Here is an 18,855-nt window from a genome sequence, read left to right as displayed (position 1 = left end):
TGGATGCATGTCCCTGTTGGCGGGGTTGGGGTGTGCATGCGTGTGCATGCATGTGTGCGTGCATGCATGTGTGTGTGCATGTGTGCACGTGTGTGCATGTGTGTGCCCCTGTGGAGGGGGTGCACGTGTGTGTTGCACCCCCGTTACAGCCCATGTGCATTAGTGCATATATATGTGTGCACACACGTGTCTTGGAGGAGCACGTGTGCAGCTGGTGCCTTGCTGTGGGTGTGTGTGCACATGTGTGTCTGCCAGAGCGTGCATGTGTACACGTGTGCATACCCTCATTGGGGTGTGTATGTCTGCTCGTGTGCGTAAGCGTGTGTGTAAGCGCCTGCATGCACATGCAAATGCACGTGTGTGCACAAGTGCATGCTTGTGTGTAAGTGTGCATAGGCACACGTGTGCCTGCAGGCATGTAAGTGCACATAGGCGTGTGCACGCATCCATGCATGTGCACAGAAGTGCACACACGCTAAGCGCACGCACATAGCGCAGGCTGCAAGCGCACCCACGTGCACCCAAGCCCACGCGGGAGCGCGCCCAGCCGTGCACGCCCGCCCAAGGCCACGCGTGTGCGAGCGCTGCATCCGTCCCAGCGAGGCGGCGGCCGGCTGGCGGGGAGCCGGGGTGGCGGGGAGCCGGGAAGGGGGGGGGGGGGGGGGGGGGGGGGGGGGGGGGGGGGGGGGGGGGGGGGGCGGAGGGGGGGGCCCAGGCCTTGGCCGGGGCAGGCAGCGGGAGGAGGAGGAGGGAAGTGCGGCTCAGACAGTGCGGCGCCAGCAAACACCTGCAAACAGCTCCGGGCACACAATGGCAAATACAGGTGGGGAACCGCGGCCTCCGTCAGCGCAGCCGATTGCATCAGACTCCCGCTCTTGCCAAGAGGCGAGCGAGCCGGCCAGGCCGGCCACCAGCACAGCGGCTGGGGGACGCTTGGCCTTCACCCCCCCTGGGTTATTTTTTGGCTCTCCTCATCCTCTTTTTGCACCCATGCAACGTAGTTGGGAAGATAAAAGCAAAGCCTAGTTTGTTCAGCGGGGGGGGAGGGGGGGGGGGGGGGGGCCGGGGCATTTCTTGCACTACATCTGCCCCGCAAGGTAAATCCCAGCCCCAGCAGGGCAACGGCATCTATTTTTAGTTGTGTTTTTTCCCTTCTTCTTTTTTTTTTTTTTCTTTTTTCTTTTTTTTTTTTTTAAATCAGGATTTCCAAGGAAAGCGTCGGCATCACGCCACAGCCCAGGCTGGGGGTCCACGCAAGGCTTGTGCCATCCCCGGCCATCCCCAGGGCCTGGGAACAGCGGGGCGGCTGTTCCAGGAAAGGCGCCGGGATCCATCCGGCACAGGGGAGGAGGCGACGGCCCTGGGAGGCTTCCTGGGAGCCAGTGCCAAACCCTCGCCCTGCCAAGCCCTGGGGCCCCGGGGAGCCACAGCCCCCGGCCTTGGCCGAGGGAATCCCCTGCCCTGACCCCCCGGCGAGGGGACGGGGACAGGGGGCCACCTCCGTTCCCCCAGGCCAGGAGTCCCTCTCCGCCTCTCAAGTGCCGTTTCCATCCCAAAAACCCCAGCAGGACTGGTTTCTCCCACCCCACCAGTGCCTGTCCCCACTTCTCCCAGTAACCCCAGCCCCAAACTGGGCTCATTAACTACTCCCACGGGTCTGGAATCTCCACCGCCATCACCCCAGCTGGGGGACCCATTGCAAGCCAGGGTGCTCACACCATGGGGAACCCCATTTTGCAGCTACCGAGACCCATCCCCGTCCCCTGGCTTATTCCCAGGGTGCTTTTCCCACCCATCCCAATTGAATCCCTTTAGCACGTTGGCACTGGCACAGCTGGAGGACCACGACACCGGGGGTGAGCATCGGGCCGCTCACCCCTAACCCACCCCTCGGCTTTTCCTCCCAACCTAAAAGCCAGTGGAGATGGCAAAAGCCTATTTTTAGCCGTTAGGATAACATCAGCTCGGTTCCCAGAAGCAGTGGTTTCCAGCCGGATACCCTCACCTGCCTCCCACCGCACCGGGACAGCCCCGTGTCACCCCATCCCACCCCACCCGTGGGTGCCAGAGGGTAACCTGCCCTCGGGGAGCCCAGGGACATCAGGCTGGGAGGAAGGAGGAATATTCCCAGGGGTTCCTGATCCTGTTGGACCTGCTGTTGCTTTTCAGATGCCCCACGCGCTACTTTTCCCCGTGGAAATGCCCACGGACAAGGGGTGCTTGGTGGGTGCTGGCTGCACCCCGAGCTCACGTTGGCCATCACGGTGATGGGGGCTGAAGCTGGTGCACGTGGGGAAAGGTTTGCATGACCCTGTGCCCCAAGACCCCTCCTGCCTTCTTCCTCCTCCTCCCATCTTGCAGCCCCTGACCCAGCTCACCTGGAGGCTGCAGCACCCCGAGGACACCCCAATGCCACAGGGTGAGCACCCACGGCAGCAAAGCCAGAGCCCAGCACAGGGGATGAAGAAGATGGTGCTACAGGTGGGGGATTTTTAACTTCACCCCAGGCAGAGCAGCCAGCTCTGACCCCGATTACAGGCAGGCCAGCACCTTCCCCAGGGAGCAGGATCTGGCCCAGCTGTGCTGCAGCCACAGGGCTCCGCAGCCCAGCCAGCCGGCAGGTCACATCTGCTCCAGGGCCAAAGGAAACCACAGCATTAATCCAAGGGGAGGGACAGGCATTTCTGCTCCCCCAACACCCCTTCCCTGGGGTACTGCCCCCCCCCCCCTCAGCCCCCCGGGGGGGGCAGTTCCAGGCCAGGCAGGGGTGTGCAGTGTGGATGCCACCTGAGGAATTGCAAGGCTCAGAGCAGCCCCAATTAGAGCCAGGGCAGCTGCAGCCCACAAACTCCCCTTCCCTTGGAGGGGGGGGCTAGCCTGGGGGAGCAGCATCACCCCTTCCAGCCCAAGAGAAGCTCAACTCCAGCCCCAGGGCACCAGGCAGCCCCCTTTTTTTTTTTTTTTTTTGCAAGGCAGAGAGTGGAAACCCCTGGAAGAAAAAAAAAAAAAGCATCTTTTCCCCGCCTCCCAGGGCTCCAGCTACACCTCCAGATGGTCCCCGGGGCTCGGCAGCGTCTTCACTCCTTCCATATCAGATAAGCAGAGCAGCACCCAAAATAGCTGGCAGACACCTCAGCCGGGAGACAGCAGCCTAGGGTTAATTCCTCCCATACCTGAGCTGACATTTCAAAGCTATTAAACAATTAATGAGATTCCTACCGTAACCCTAGAAGTTACAATCGGCGAGAAGGTTTCAGGGGCTCCCACCCCCAGGGTGTTGCTCTCCCACCCATGGGTGCACCCCGGCTCCCTCCACCCCAGGGATGGGGAAAACACATTCAAAATGACCTGGTTTTTTTTTTTATTATGTAAAAACGGTAACTTTTATAAAAAGTTTATAAAGCAAGTACAAGGCATGTTCGCAGAAATTCACCTTCCTGCACAAAAGGTACAAAACGTTATACTCTAGTATAGAGCTGCACAATACACGAGGCCGCGGCCCCAGAGAGTTTGGTTCATACTCGAGGATGTCCCCTCCCTCCCCAAAACCCCCTAATTCCCCCTCTTCCCCCCCCGCTTCCCCATCCCATTAAACACCTTTCAAAAAAGGACTCGCTGCTATAATCCAAAAATATACAGACAACCGCCTCTTCATCAGTCTATCATTAAAAAAAAAAAAAGGTCTCTCATTTAGGTTCGGGTCCAAAGTCCTGCTAAAGCCGGGATGCTGCGCTCCATGGGGAGGGAAGGGAAGGAGGGGGGGGGGCGAGGAAGATGCTGGCGGTGGAGGGATTGGGGGGGGGTCGGGACCAGCCGCTCCCCGCCTGCGGTGCCCGGGCCCGGGGGAGGCGATGCCGGGGCCGGTAGGTCGCAGACAGCCCGGCGCCACGGAGGAAGCTGCTATTTACCTCCGGCTGATAACGAACCAGGAACCGACACTCGCTGCCTGTTTGCTAATTGGCACCGGGAGGAGAGAAAAGAAGGGGGGGGGGGGGGGGAGGGAGGAAGAAAAAAAAAATAGAATTAGTGTTGTGGTAACTCTGCGTTTGGGGATGGGAATTTGGGGGTCGCCCGAAGCGGGGGGAGGCGGGGGAGCGGGTTGCATCGGGGCCGGTATCGGTCCCCTGGGGATGCGGGTGCAGGGGGGGATTGGGGGGGACACTCACCTGATGGAGGAGCCGTTAGTGACACAAACTTCTCTCGTCTTTGGAGCAGAGTTCAGAGGCGAGCTCGGCCGCCTGCAGAGAGCGGGGACAGGGCTCAGGGCCACCCCGGCGGCGGGCGGTCCCCATCCCTCCCCCTTCCCCACCGCGCCAGGACCACCCCCCCAACCCCCCCCCAACGCATCCGTGCCCCTGCATCACCCCCAGCCCGACATGTCCCCCCCACCCCAACCAACATATCCACACACACCCCCCCAACCCACAGCAGCCCTTACCTTAAGGGAGAGCAGGGTGGCCTCGGAGGAGGGGTCGCGGCCCTTGGCCCCCTCCTCCAGCACGATCTGGAGGTCGAAGATGTAGTCGATGACATGCTGGAGGATCTCCACCTGGCTCACCTTGGTGCCTTGCGGGATGCCCGGCACCAGCTCCCGCAGCTTGGAATAGCAATCGTTCATATCGTAGAGCAAGTTCATGGGCTCTCCAAGGCCGGGCTCTTGTTGTTGCTCCCCCGGGCGATGGCCAGACTCTGCTCCGAGAGGCAGCAGACGGCCTCGTAGCAGCTCCGCACGGATCGCACCGGGCTGATGGCTTTCATGGTGGGCTTAGAGCTCGGCTGGGGATGCAGGAGGGGGCCGGGGGGGAGGGGGAAAAAAAATGCCTGGTCGCGTCCGTGGGTGCCGCGACGGCTTGGGGCTCTGCTAGGACCTCCGAGCACCGGGACCACCAAAGCTTGGACTACCGAGCCCCGGGACCGTCAGCCCTCGTAGCCCCGACCCCTCGGACCTGGCTGGCGCACTAGGGAGGGGGCAGCCCCGCGCCGCCCATTATATAGGCAGCCCGCGGGGCCCCGCCCCTGCATGCAAAAGAGGCGGGAGCCACACCCCCTTTTATGTAAATGAAGCCTTAAACCCCACCTTTGCATCTAAATGAAGCGAGAGGCACCACCCCCCCCTACCCCCCCCCCCCCCCAAAAAATGACCCTTGGTGGCCGGGGTGGCCCCACGGGGGGGGGGGGGACGGACACGACCACGCAGGTTCCCCACCCCAGAGCCAGACCCCAAAACCACCCCCTTGGCGGGGGGATTCCCCCCCCTAAACCCCTTGGACACCCCAACCTCAGCCTCCCCCAAACTGCCCCCCCCCCCCCGCCCCACCAGATCCCAGTGAATTCCCCTTTATTTTTAGGCAGGACGATGGGGGGGTTCCCCCCCCCCCCCCCCCCCCGGGCCCCGTTTTTACCGGGCGATCTCGTAAGGAAATTAGTGCCGCCCTGTTCCTCAATCCGCTTCTCATCTGACCTCCAGACTTTCTGGCGTCAGGAATTATCTTGTGACCAGCAGAAAAAAATTAATTGCGGTAAAACTGAGGTTACGATGGAGAAACCAGATTTAGGTCAGCGACTGCGAGAGGCCTGGAGGTTTTTTTTCTTTTCTTTTCTTTTTTTTTTTTTGGAGAGGGGGGAGAGGAGATTTCTAGGCAATGGGGGGGTATTTCAGTAGAAGCGATGAGGGGGGGGATGAAGGCAAACACCCCCCACCCACCCCTCTTCAAACCATCGCTGCCTCAAAAAGCCCAAAGCCGGAGAGAGAGATCTGGGGTGGCCAGTGCCCACGGGTGTCACTGCAGCGGGTGGCGGTGGCACATGGAGGGGTCCGGGGGGGGACACACACGATCCCACAACACCCAGATTGCGAATCCCTGTTAAAATCAAGGGGCAATACCCCCCGGCCCCATCTTGGTTTCCATGGGGTTTGGTTATGGGGGGGCTGAGTGCAGGAAGGGGATGTTACAGCTGAGATAGTGGGGGGCACCCTGGGACCCCGGGGGTCCCAGCTAATGGGGGGTGCGGGGGGGGGGGGTGGCAGAGGCACCTGGACCAAATTATGCCTGCCCACAGCAGCAATTTCTTCCAGATCTGCCCAAATCCCAGTTTGGTGGTGCTGGGTTTTGTTTCCCTCCTTTGCAACCCCCCCCCCCCCCGGGGGTCTGGGGGCCACAGGCCGGGGGGCAATGGCTCCCCCCCGCTTTTTTCCCAGCCCAGGAGCTGCTCGATGGCCCCCCAAAACAGCACGCAGCCAGTTTTTGAGTTGGATTATTTTTTGTCTTTTCTTTTCTCCCCCCTCCCCCCCCCCCCCCCCCGAATTTCCTGGGAAATCGCCTCCCTGTGAAAGGTGGCGGCTTGGGAAGAGCCATAACTACCCTCATTAACCTGCTCCGCGGCAAGCGGCAACAACCAGGCCCCCCCCTGAAAAAAACAAGAAAAAAAATTTAAAAAAATAATTTAAAAAATTTAAAATTAAAAAAAAAAATTAAGAACTTATTTTTTTTTTTTAAATTACAAAACATTTTAAAAACTATTTTCAACCCACCAAAATGCATTTTACCCAGTTAAGGGACACCCCCCCACCCCCCCCAAATCCCCAAAGCACCGTCTCCACTGACCCTGCTTATTCCCATGCCCGGGTGTCCCCCCCCTCCCGCTCCCCGCTCCCCATTTCCCAAGGGGGGCAGAAGGGGGGGGGGGGCTGAAAGGCTGCTTGGGGGGGTGGGGGTGTTGGGGGGGGGGGGAGGAGAGCTTTTGTTTGCAGGGGGGTTTTGTTGGCGGCGGTTCCCACAGGCCCTGCTTGGGCGGCGGGACCCGCTGCCTTTGCCCAGCTGTGGCCCGGGCCCTCCAGCTGTGTTGATCTAACTCCCGGCCCCAGACAGCCTGGCGCCAGCCCTGTGCACGTCATGCATTCACACAGGGATGCGTGGCCAAGGCAACCTTCCCCCCCCCCCCCCCCCCTCCACACACCCCCCCTCAATCACACCCCCCCACCACCACCATGGCCACGCCGCTTCGAAATTTCGGGGTGTGGGGGTGTGGGGGGTGTTGCGATTCTGGGGTACCCCGAGCGCGCGAGCGAGATGGGAGCGCGGGGATGTTTTTCTCTTCCCATCACCCCAGCTTTGGGTCACCTCTCTGGGGGTCCTAAGTGTGTGTGTGTGGGGGGGTGTCTCACAATTTTGGGGTGACGTCCCGCCGCCGGCTCGGGGTTTGGGGTGTCCTCGCTCCGCGGCTGGGCGGGGTGGGGGGGGGAGCGGATTTCTTGGCGCGGAGGAGGGAAAAGGGGGGAGGAAGGGAGCGCGAATGCTCCGGAGTGCGATGATTTCATGGTGAAAAGGGCCCACACTGGGTGTTTTATTAAAAGAAAAAATAAAAACAGGAGGAGAAGGAGTGGGAGCTGGGGTTTACCCGGCCCCCCAAAACAATGCAAAGCCTCTCCATGTCCCCCGGGGGGGTGACCGTGTCCCCCCCCCTTACAGCTCGGCCATCGGTCCCGGCAACCTTTCCCCCTTTCCCGGGGATGGGTCGTTAATCCCATGCGATTTGCCCGCGCTGCAAATATCTGTGGAGGTCCCCACAGCTTGTCACGCTTCGTGGGGGGGGGTCACAAGCAGCTGCCCCCCCCCCCCCCCAGTCCACCCCTCGGGCTTGGGTTTGGTTTGATATATTTATTTTTTTTTCCTTAAATAAGTCGGTACAGGTGGCAGGATGCGAAGGACGTAAAGCGGAGTGGAAGGGGCCGGATTCAGCCCGGCTGCTGCAGGGCAGGGAGGGTGAGCGTGGGGGTCCCAGTGTTCCTGGGGGGACAGCACCGACATTTTTGGGGGAATTTCTTGTGTTTTGGAAGCCAGAGGCTGCCTGGAAGCGCTGGCTGCGGGGAAGTGATTTGGACGGGAGAGGGGAGGAACGGAGACGTGGCAGAGCGCCCAAGGCAGCTACAAAGGGAAGGGCTCTTCCCCAGGGGTCATCTGGATTCGCTTTCGGGATAGGGCTGGGGTATAAATCCTGTCTCCCTGGGATCTTCGGAGACCCTCAGGATCCTTCGGGAGCGAGGGAAGCTGGGGGACGCGGCCAGCCATGCTCCGGCTCGGCACAACGTGGGAGCGAGAGCTCAGAGCGACTGCTTTAATCCATCGATTTTTGGAGATGCTTCAAGCCAACCACCCAGCCTGGGCATCCACATGGCACGGCACGGCATGGCACGGCATGGCACGGCAGCGATCCGAGGGAGTTTCGGCACTGGAGAAGAAATCCGGATGGATGCTCAAGGGGAAAAAGGGATTCTGGCTCCTTAAACCAACTCTGAATTCTCCTTCCCACCTCGTCCCCAGGGCCGTATCCAGCACGGGGAGGCAGCCCGGTGCCACGCTGGGCTGTGCCGCGCGGTGAGGTTTGGTAACCGTGCTCCTCCCCAGGGTGCTGGCTCTCCCTACGCCCCACTTCGCGCTGGGGCCGAGTGCTCCCGGATGGGCATGGATGGGCATGGACGGGCAGGGACAGGCAGGGACAGGCAGGGACAGGCAGGGATGGGCATCATGGTCCCTCTCCGGCTGTTGGTCACACGGAGGACATGCCAAAAGGCCCCAGCGCGGTTTGGCAAACCCGGCCTGCCTTGAGGTTCCCATGGCCGTGGTGACAGCCCTGTCCTGGGCCGTGATGTCCCAGATTTGGGGGTGTTTTGGGATAAACGGGATTATAAATTGGAGCTGCCGGACTTGGATGGATGTACATCAGCGACACGAGGCTGACAGCAGCCCGCGTGGGAAGGAGCCCACCCTGCCTTGCCCCGTGCCTCAGTTTACCCCTTCACCCACCGCAGGAACCGCAAGAGCCAGACAACGCTGGAGGCTCCAGTCCGTGCCACGCAGGATGGGAAGGGAATGTGGGGAAAACTTGCGGGGGAACTAAGGAGCGGCAGTGCCAGGAGCAGGCACCCAAAAAGGGGCAGTGAGCCCCGCTCTGAGCCTGTCACTAGGAGACTGGATCCGGCCCCGGGGAATGTGCAGCTGTTTGTGCAGGGGATTAGCCCCGGGAACCCCCTTTGGCCCCCGTGCCAGAGGCAGGGACTGAGCATCCCATCCCGCAGCCGCTCAGGGGGAACCCGGCCGGACCGAGCCTGCAGGCAGCGCCCAGCACTGCAGGTTGAAGGGCACTCCCTGCTGGGTATCATTAGGGGCCAGAGTGAACGCAGGGAGGTGTTACCTTGTTCCAGAGCACCCAGGGGAGGGAGAGGAGCACACACATCCCTCTGGAGGGAGCCCATGACCCCAGCCTGGGCCAGCTGCCCAGCCTGATCAGTAGCCAGCAGCCGTGCCTCAGTTTCCCCAGACCCCCTCCTCCCCTCCGAGGCAGGGCCGGGGCTCCAGCTCCATCCCCTGCAGCACCGGCAGGGCCAGAGGGAACCGCGGCTTCCTCCGGGGAAGCAGAGCCGCTTCTCCAGGGCAAACCCTGGGCACCCCCAGCCCCCCGGAGAAGAGAGGCCGGGAGACTCGGAGCATCCCCGGGTGGTACCCGGCCGCCGCGGGGGGAGGCAGCGGGGCCGGGGGTCCCGCAGGCCTGGGGGGCGTCGGGCGGGCGGCAGTGGCCGTTCCCAGCGCCGGGATTCCCCGCAGCTGCTTCCTGCCGCCCTATCTCACGGGCGCATCTGGGGGAGCCGGGAGCGGCCGCCCCCCCCCCGGCGCTTCCTGCACTGCCCCCCCCCCCCAGGCCCCGGCTGCCGTTCTCACGGCCTCCCCCCAAGGCCGGCCGGAGCCCCCCGCTTCCCCCCCACCCCAGTGCCCACCCTAGGCCTGACACTGCAGCAGCCCCCTGTGTCCCATCTGCACCCCTGGGGGGTCTTATCCCCCCCTTTGAGCCTTTTGGGGCATCCCCGGTGCTGTTGGGGGGCTGGAGCATCACACCCCCATGTTACCCCAACAGGGCCAAGGCTGACCATGGGGTAAGGCCAGCTTGTGCCATGAGACCCCCACACACACACACAGGCCCGGGGGAGGGGTCTATGGGTACATGTGGGTGCCCCCAGCAGGGTGGGTGCCGAGGTGCTGTGCCACCGCTGCGGGTGCACCCACAATTTGGCGCTCAGCCCCCCCCCTCTTTGCTCTGTCCCCTTCTCCCTCCACCCTTTTGATTCCCCCCCACCCCACCCCATTGCATCCATCATTTCCCCTGCAAAAGGAGGAGGAGGAGGATGGGATGGGGCTTGGGGAGGGGGGGGGGCGCGAAGGCTGCAGGTGTGAGCACCCCTACTCGCAGCTCCCGGCCGCTGCAGGTGTGGGGACACTGGTGACTCAGAGGAGCCCGGGCCCCACTGCCACCGCCACCAGGGTGGCAAGCGAAGCGCCTCCCGCCTCCCACGATATCCTCCCGGGGCCGGGGTGCGGCGGAGGGGGGGGGGGGGGGCGGGGGGGGGGGGGCAGCAGGCACCCAAAGCTGGCACCGCCTCCACCACAGCCCCCCTCTCCCAAAGGTGGGGTGCTCCAACCTGGGATGATCCGGAGAGGGGAAACTGAGGCACGGGGAAGGGGAGCCCAGCCTGGGTTTTGTGGGGGTGGGCAGGTCCCGGGAGGGGTTTTTGCTGTTCCCCCCCAGCACCCCCCCCAAAATCCCTCCCTTTCTCAGCCCCCCAAATTCCTCCCCCCGGGTCCTGCCGCGCTGCAGGATGTGGCTTTGCCAGGCTGCCTCGTTACACCCAGAGAGACCGTTACAACTCATCACACCCCCCACCCTGCGCTGCCCAGCCCCGAATCATACCGTCCCCAGCAACCCCTCCCCTGCCGAAAACCTGACCCCCCCCCACCCAGCACCCTAAAACCCCCCAGATCCTCCCCAAAAAAACAACACGAGCCCCTGGCCCAGCCATCCATCCCCACCACCCCTGACCCGGCCGGAAAGCCACGTCCCACGGCATCGCGTGGAACAACCCCCCCACCTCCCCCCCCACGGAAAAACACGGAGGGGGGGGGGAGGAGGGAAGATGCTTTATCTCGGCCCCCATCGGCCCCTAATAAGGCAGCTTTATTTTTAGCGAAGGTGAAAGCCAGAGCAACCAGCTCAAGAGCTTTTTCCACTCACATCTGCATTTGTACAATTTGGGTTTCCTGTCGTGGTTTCGGCGCTTTTCAAACCTGCCTGAATTGTTATTTTGTTCGCTCGGCAAAGAGCCCTGCAGATACCTCCCCCGGTATAAATAACGCGTGAGCATCCCCTCCCCGACCTCCCCGCTCATCCGGCCCCCGCGCCCCCGCCACCCCGCTTTCTCAGAATGGGATCCGAGCATCCCCGTGGGATTCGGATGCTGGCGGAGGTTCGGGGCTGGACCGCATCCTTCCAGCCCTGAACCATGTCTTTCCAGCCATGGATCATGGCTTTCCAGCCCCAGCGGGGTGAAGCAGCCGCTTTTCAGACCCTGAGTGGGGAAACTGAGGCAGGGAGGGAGTCAGCGATGGGTTTGGGGATGGGGAGCTGCAGCTTGGCCCCCCCCCCCCCTTGGATTGCTCGGTCACGCTGGGTTTAAGCAGGAGGTGAAATGTGTCAGGCAGCAAAATTGGGGGACAAAGGGGGGCTGAGACCTGCCCAACTCATCCCAGCTGTGCCGGGGGATGGGGCAGCTCAGCCCCCCCCCCCCCCCCCCCGGTACAGGCACTGGTGGGGGACAGCTGGGTGTCCCCCCCCCACCCCGGCCGGGAGCATGGCCCCCTCCCCGCTTCCTCTGACACAGAGTTTCCATCCGCCGGAGCAGGTGCCAGGTGAGGGGCAGGGGGGGGGGGGGGGGGGGGGGGCACGAGAAGGGCCCCCCCCATCTCCTCTCCTTGAGCTGCATCCCTGCAAGGCCTCATCCAGGAAAGGGGGGGACAGGAGGCTTGTCCCCCCAGTACGTCCCAGTGCTCCTCCAAACCCATTGGAGCTGTGGGAGCCCCCCCCATGCTGCCCCTCAGTCTCTGGGGGGACACGCCAACACAGCCTCCCCCACCCACCCACCACGGTCCCTTAAACCCCCCACTCCCCCCCCCCCATCACCACCCACCCCACCTCCCTCCCCCAAATCCAGCCTGACCCGAAGGGTCTGTCCCTATTGCAGGGATGGGTGCCCCTGTGCCCCCCACCCCCAGCTCTGCCCACCCTATTCCCACCCCCCCACCCCCAGCACCCTGGGGACAGATCCTGCCTCTCCACGCCGGCACACACAAATACACAGTTCAGACCTGGCTCAATCCCAATGGATATCAGAGAATCCAACATCACCCCATCCTCCCCGGGGGGCTCCAGCCCTCCTGGCCCCATCCTGCACCCCAGGGGGATCGGGGGGGCAATAAATAAATCCCTGGGGGGGGGTGATGGAGAGAGATGTGATGGTGGAACCCAGGGGCGGGAGCGGGCGAAGCAGCGGCCGGTGGGTGCAATCCTGGCTACGCACCCACCCTCGGCGAGTGGGGATGGGGTCGCAGGGGCAGGATCCGTCCCCCGGGACACCCCAGCCCTGTCACAGCCCACGTGCCTGTCACAGCCTAAGTGATAAACCCCGGGGAGATACGGCTGTCACCTCCCGTCCCCTGGGCAGGCTGCCTGGGCAGCGGGGGGAGGCACATCATCCCAAGGGATGTCTTCTTGCACTTCCCTATCCTTTGACCCCTCTCCTGGTCCCATCCCCTGACTCCAGCAGCTGGGGATTTATAAAAAAAAAAAAGAACAACCCCCAAATCGTCAGATTTGGGCACCCTCCATCCCACCCATCTCCCCCCATGAAACCCCACCGGGGTGCCCACGACCTCCCCGGCACCATCCCGTGGGATGAGGAGGATGCCGGGGCGTGAGGCTGAAGGCCAGGGTCCCCTGTCCCCTGTCCCTGTTTCGTTCTTCTTTAACTCCTTCTTCAAAGCCAGGCGGTGCGGCAGCTGCGGGGCCAGGTGCCGGAAGCCGACCTGCGCTTGCTTTCTCTCTGCTTTTATTTATTTTTTTCACTCTCCGTTGACCCGGAGAACTTCACTTTCTAAAAAAAAAACGTCCCCGTGTCGTGTCCCCCCCCCCTGCGGGGTTGGGGACAAGCCCCACGCCGGGCTCGGCTCGCACCCTGTGATACGGGAACAGGATAGCACCCAGCCGCGCATCCATCCCTGGAACTGGAGGGGACACCCAGCACCCAGCTGGGATGTCAGCGCTGGCCAAGGACGGGTCGGGAGGTCCCTGGCATGTGGCACCTGGGGCACCCAGGGGCTCCCCCGGGCGCTGTCACCCCCCTCAGCCCCCCCCCGAAAGTTGCATCTCACTTCTCGGCTTTCACTCACCCTTGACAACCTTTTGGGGGGGTTTCAGCTTTATTTTCATTTCTTCTCAGCCTTTTCACTGTAAATCCACCAAACCCAGCCCCCAAATCTGCCTGTGCAAGAGAGGTGCTGGGGACACTGAGACAGGGACCCCCCTGCCCTGGGGGGGACACATCATGACACCCCCAAAACATCCCCTGCGGGCTGGTTTCCAGCCACAGACCCTCCCTGGGGACACTGAGGTGTTCCCAGCCGGACCCAGCCCAGGCTCCTGGGTGCTGAGTGGGTGCACGGGGCCCACAGGCTGCCTGGGTCATGGGTGGGGGTGGCCTTAGGACCCCCACCCAGGAGGGTACCCGAGCCAAAGGGACCAGGACCCATCGGGGAGCCAGGGCAAGAGGAAGAAGGACGGGTGAGCCTCGCAGATGTTCTTATCACCTTGGGGGGGGGGGGGGCTGTGCACGGGGCTCTGGGTGCCTGAGCAGGGGGGTCGCTCCCCCAAAGGGGTGCAGAGGGTTTAAGAGGGGGCAGGGTTTGGTGTTGAGCCTGGGGGGGCTTTTGCTGGGAAAACTGGGAAGGGGGGAGCAGCTGGGCTTCCTGCACCCACGTCCCTGTCCCTCCACCCCTGCAAAGCCCAGTCTGCCCGGGGACAAGGTGGGACACAGCCACTGGGACCCCGTACCCCTGAGAACTGGGGGGACGGAGACCGCACTGCTGCTGGGGAGGGACCCCCCCCAAGGACGGGGACACTGCAGACATTGCAGGGGTGACACAACCCCATGCTCAGCCTACCTGCCCGCTCCAGCCACCTCCATTGCCACCAGTGGGGCCCCCCCAGCTGCTCCCCCTCTTAACCTGCCCCCCCCCAGCACACACCTGGGGCCAGTTCGGCTCTAACTGGGCTCATCGGGGCCGTTAACCCTTTGGGAGCCAGCACGGGGTCTGTCCATCATTGCTGTCACTGCAGCGCCGGGGCGAGGGGACACGGGAGGAACGTGCTCCCCAAATCGCTTCTGCCCAGGCCAGGGTGCAGGTCTGGGGACTCGGGGGACAGGAGGGATGTGGCCTGGGGACGGGGGACAGGACGGGGCCCAGGGCATCCCCCAAAGGCAGGGGGGCAGGCAGCAAGCCTGGCCCCCACAGAGCGTCCCCCCCATATGACGTACGTACCTACGTGTGCCGTGGGTACCTGTGTGCGCCGCATGCCCCTGTGCACGCGTGTATACGTATGCATGTGAGCTGTATGGCCCTGCGCATGCATGTAGGTGTACGTATGTGTGCCCTTGCGCTTGCACACACGTGTGCCCTCCGTCCCCGTGTGCCACCCATACCTGTACAGGCCCTGCGTGCCGCGTTTCCCCGTGCGCACGCATGTACCGTATGTACCGCACGTACCGTATGTACCGTATAGGCGCGCAGCCTGCCTGCGCCGCCGCTGCCCCCTGGCGGGCGGGAGCGGGCGCGGCCCGGCACTGCCCCCTGGCGGCAGAGCGCGGGACTGCAGCCCCAGGAGCCGCCCAGCCCCACGGACACGGCCCCCCCCGCACCGCCAGCCCCACGGGCCCTCACCCCCCCTCAGACCATCACATCCATTGCTCCAGCAGCCCCACGGGCCCTCCAGCCCCTCCCGTTGCCCCCCCACCCTGAGGCAGAGCCATGGGGGTCCCTCCCCATCCCAGCAAGTGTGTCCCCCCCCCCAGCCTAAATAGCCCCCACGCTACCCATGGGACTGGACAGGGCAGGGTGGGGGGCACACGGTTTTAATCCTGCCGGGGCAATGGGGAGCGGGGGAGCTGCAGTGTGTGGGGCTGGCCGGGAGGTGTGGGGCTGGCTGCTGCACCCCGCCCTGCCTGCAATGCCGGGGACATGGGGACAAGCCAAGGTACCCGAGGTGGCCCCTCAGGGTGTGATGGGGCAGGTGACACCAGTGCCCTTCAGGCCACAGGAGCCCCCGGGCACCTTGTGGAGGTACTGCTGGTGGTGGTCCTCGGCGTAGTAGAAGTCACCGGCCGGCTCGATGGCAGTGGTGATGTCCCCCCGCCGCTGCTCCCTCAGCTCCTAGGACAGTCCCATAGTGATGGACCCCCCCCATCCCACTGCCCCACAGCATGGCATAGTCAGGGCAGGGGTTTGCCCCATGCCCCGGGGCTGGGGGAGGCAGCCAGTGTCCCCAGGGGGGTCCCGGTGTCCCCATCTACCTGCTGGTATGCCACCCTGCTGCGGAGGGCAGCTGCCTGCTGCTGGGGGCCCAGTGTGTAGATGACGGAGCGGTACTGGGTGCCCAGGTCCTCCTGCTGCCGCATGCCTGGGGGGGGGAGCACCCAGGAGGGGGTTATGGGGCACCCCCTGGCCCCACCGGGCACAGTGCAGTGGGCACTGCCTTCACCCATGGACAGGGGAAACTGAGGCACAGGGGCCAAGGCATGGCTGCAGAGCTGGCTGTGGGGGGTCCTGCTAAAGGGGTTGGTGAGGGGAGTCTCTGCGAGCCTCCCCGCACCCAGCACCAAGGGATGGAGATACCAAGGACCCCTGTTGGAGCCCGTTTGGGGTTAAGCCCCCCCATATCAGGGCTCCAGGGCTGCCCTAGGGCTGCAGCGGGACCCATGGCCACTGCCTGGCCCCGGCACCTTGTCCCTACCTTGTGTGGGGTCGTGGTTCTCCCAGAAGACTTTGAGAAGCTCCTCGTAGCTGATCTTCCGGGGGTCGAAGATGACCCTCACCACCTCTGCGTGCCCCGTCAGCCCTGCGGCGAGAACCAGCCCTGCAGCGCTACCAGGGACAGCCCCTCACCGTGGCCTCCTGCCCTCCAGCCTCCCGCTGCCCCGAGATGGGGGGGGGACAACCATCAGCTGCTGCACCCTCCCGCTGGGAGCTGAGATCTGGCAGATTCGTGAGACTTGTGCGAAGCAGGAGCGTCAGCAGGGCTGGAGGGAGGGAGCTGGATACGGAGGGGCTGCAGCATCTGCTCACCCCCCAGGACCCCCCAGACCCCCTTCCCTGGGTGCCTGGTGGGGATGGGATGCCCAAGCCCCCCTCCTGCACAGGGATAAATCCCTGGCTGGAGACAGCAGCCGGGATAATATTTCCTGCAGATGGCTAATCCACTGCAAAATGTCTCCCAGATAAGCTGGGCAGCCGTCTGTCCGGGCTGGGGGGTTTGGGGGTTGGGGACAAGGGGGATCAGCATCCGACAGACACCAGAGAGCATCCCACGGGAGCCCAGGCCAGGGCAAGGCAGGGGCTGTGGGACACCCCTGTGGTGCTGGATGGGGACATCGCCCCATCGTGGGTGCGGGGGACATTGGGGGGTCCCTGTCACAGCACGGGAGGAGAGAAGCCCCTCGTTACCTGTGCGCACTTCTTCGTAGGTGGGGTTCGGGGTGAAGCCTCCTGCGTAGCCCACCTGGGTGGAGAAGACCCCCGGCATCTTCCAGAAGAGCTGCTCCGCTCCCCAGAAGCAGCCCATGCCTGCGGGGGGACAGGCAGGGAGCGGGCAGCTGGTTGCCCTCGCTCAGGGGAGGGGTGAGCTGGGCTGGGGGGGCTCTGGGGGCAGCCCTGGCTGCCGGGACCCCCCTTCCCTGGCACCAGAGGAACCACTCACCAAAAATCGCTGTCTGCATCTCCGCTGGGAAAGGTGGGAGCGTGGGGTTCCCGCTGACAGCATGGGTGGCTGCAGGGGGGACATGGGGTCAGGACCCCAGCCTGTCCTGAACTGCTGTCGTCTCTACCTTGTGTCCCCCCCCCAAAAGCAGTCACTGACCCTGTCCCCGTCCCCTCCAGCTCCTTGGCCCGCCTGGCCTCTGGCCCATGTCCTCTCATGGTCACCCTGACCCTGTCCTGGCCCCTGTGGGGGTCCTGGGGCTGTCACCCTTCCCTGGGGATGCGCTGGTACCCTGTGCCCTGCCCAGCACTGCCCCCCCTGCCCCGGGAATGTCCCCCTGCCCCAAGGATGCTCTGGCTGGGGGCAACCTGCCCAGGGCTGGGGAGACCGGGGGGGGGGGGGGGGAGAGGGGGGAGCTGTGGGCATCCATCCCCCCAGGCTGCTGTCTCCTAGCAACCCCACCGGTTGCCATGGCGAACACGTCCCCCCATCTTCATCCCCCCCCTGCTGCAGGTGTGCACAGCGGTCCCACTGCCTCCCACTGCCTCCCCTGGCCCCCGGGGAGGGGGGGAAGGATGCCCCCCAGGCACCGGCCTCCCATACCAGCACAGGGGGTCCCAGGGGAGTTTAAGGAGGGCAATGCCAGGGCTGGCACCGGCCACCCAGACACCCCCCCGGCCAGCAGCAAAGGGAAGCTGAGACCTGGCCACTCGTGACACTTGTGGAGCATGAACACCCTCCATGCTCCTCACCCTCCTCCTTCCGGGGCTCCCAGACCCTCTGTGTTCCCCCCAAGTTCCCTGTGAGGATGGTCCCTGTGAGCAAACTAGGGGGTTACAGCGTTCCTGGGGGGGACAGAGGAGCCCGGCCCCCCCAGCACCCCCAGACACGTCCAGGTGATGGTGAAGGTGGGGGGGCACTGGGATCAAAATACCCCAGCGATGCGGCCCTGCCAGCACCCTGCCCTGGACCTTTCCCTGCCACCTTGCTCTGGGGACAGGGCCACCGACATCCCCCCGCACCGACACCCCCGGAGCAGCCCCCCAAAACCACACAAGGGTGCTGGGGGGGGGAGGGGGGGGGGCTCAGCAGGGTGCCACCCCCCTCCCTGTCCCCAGGGACCCCCCTCGCCGCCCCCAGCCCAGCCCGATGCCCGTGTTGGTACCTGCCACCAGCAGCCTCTGGGCTCTGCCCGGCAGAGCCTCGGCGGGGCTGGGGAGCACCCCAGCACCCGGCATGGCCCCCGCAGAGACGGGACGTCCCGCCGAGCCCTGCTGCACCTTTGGACTAGGAGGAGGGAGCTGTGGGTGCTGGGAGGGGCACTGGGAACACTGGGAACACTGGGAGGGAGAAGGGTGCAGGAGGCTGGGGAGGCAGAGCCTGGCCCCAGGAGCGGGGTCACTGTGGGGGGCACGGGAGGGGTCGTCCCGCTTTGTCACAGAGACACAGTGACAGGGGACAGGGTGCATGGCCCCGGGGGGAAAATCCCCCCCCTGCGGGACCCCCGGGGGTGTTAGCGTGTGAACCAGGGGCAGGGGCGATGAACCCCGACCCAGGGTGGCGAGGGGTGGCCGGGGCGGGGGGTGATCCCGGCGGACGGGCAGAGTCCCGCTGTGTCCGGCCACCCTGTCAATCGTTAACGCAGACGAGGCCGGCGGTGCCCAAGGCCACCCCGGACAGAACCAGCCTTCCCATGGTGCTGGTCCCTCCCAGCCCCCTCTTTGCCCCCCAGGCAGCACCCAGCACCCTGGGGCTGAGGGGGTTGTGGGGTGGGGGGTCCGGCCCCTTCATCTCTGCCCAGGGATGCCCGAGGGCTCAGCAGGGCAGGGCAGGGCCTGATCCGGACCCCCCCCCCCCGGAGAGCCACGCTGCCTGCAGGCAGCACCGCATCCGAATCCATCCCCACTTTGGGGTGTCCATGAGGGCATCCCCCACCCGCTCACCTGCCCGTGCGAGGAATTGTCCCCAAATCCGCTGGGTTTAATCCCAACCTGACCCTATGCC

The 18,855-nt window shown here is 64.2% G+C and overlaps 2 protein-coding genes across 2 annotated transcripts; both read right to left on the bottom strand.

Moving 5' to 3' along the window:
• Window positions 1-3,579: 3,579 nt before the first annotated feature.
• Window positions 3,580-4,934, bottom strand: ID3 (inhibitor of DNA binding 3). Its single transcript, XM_050909949.1, is given in 4 exon segments — window positions 3,580-3,953; window positions 4,167-4,238; window positions 4,439-4,644; window positions 4,647-4,934. Coding segments are annotated over 3 exon segments (375 nt in total). The 5' UTR covers window positions 4,759-4,934; the 3' UTR covers window positions 3,580-3,953; window positions 4,167-4,181.
• Window positions 4,935-15,149: 10,215 nt separating this feature from the next.
• On the bottom strand, window positions 15,150-18,089 carry LOC127025159 (peptide methionine sulfoxide reductase MsrA-like). The gene is made up of 6 exons (XM_050909996.1): window positions 18,017-18,089; window positions 16,852-16,920; window positions 16,599-16,718; window positions 15,889-15,993; window positions 15,449-15,555; window positions 15,150-15,308 (listed from the first exon to the last, which is right to left on the bottom strand). The coding sequence occupies exons 1-6, from the start codon at window positions 18,087-18,089 to the stop codon at window positions 15,150-15,152; spliced, it is 633 nt and encodes a 210-aa protein (XP_050765953.1).
• Window positions 18,090-18,855: the final 766 nt, after the last annotated feature.

Source organism: Gymnogyps californianus, chromosome 22 (genome assembly GCF_018139145.2).
Source record: "Gymnogyps californianus isolate 813 chromosome 22, ASM1813914v2, whole genome shotgun sequence".
Classification (NCBI taxonomy): domain Eukaryota; kingdom Metazoa; phylum Chordata; class Aves; order Accipitriformes; family Cathartidae; genus Gymnogyps; species Gymnogyps californianus.
This window is presented reverse-complemented; position numbering and strand designations above follow the sequence as displayed.

Coding starts and splice junctions, on each gene's coding strand:
- LOC127025159 (XM_050909996.1), bottom strand. CDS start 18,089: ATGCCGGGTGCTGGGGTGCTCCCCAGCCCCGCCGAGGCTCTGCCGGGC. Junction 16,719..16,851: donor GATGCAGACAGCGATTTTTG/GTGAGTGGTTCC, acceptor GTCCCCCCGCAG/GCATGGGCTGCTTCTGGGGA. Junction 15,556..15,888: donor GAACCACGACCCCACACAAG/GTAGGGACAAGG, acceptor TCCCCCCCCCAG/GCATGCGGCAGCAGGAGGAC.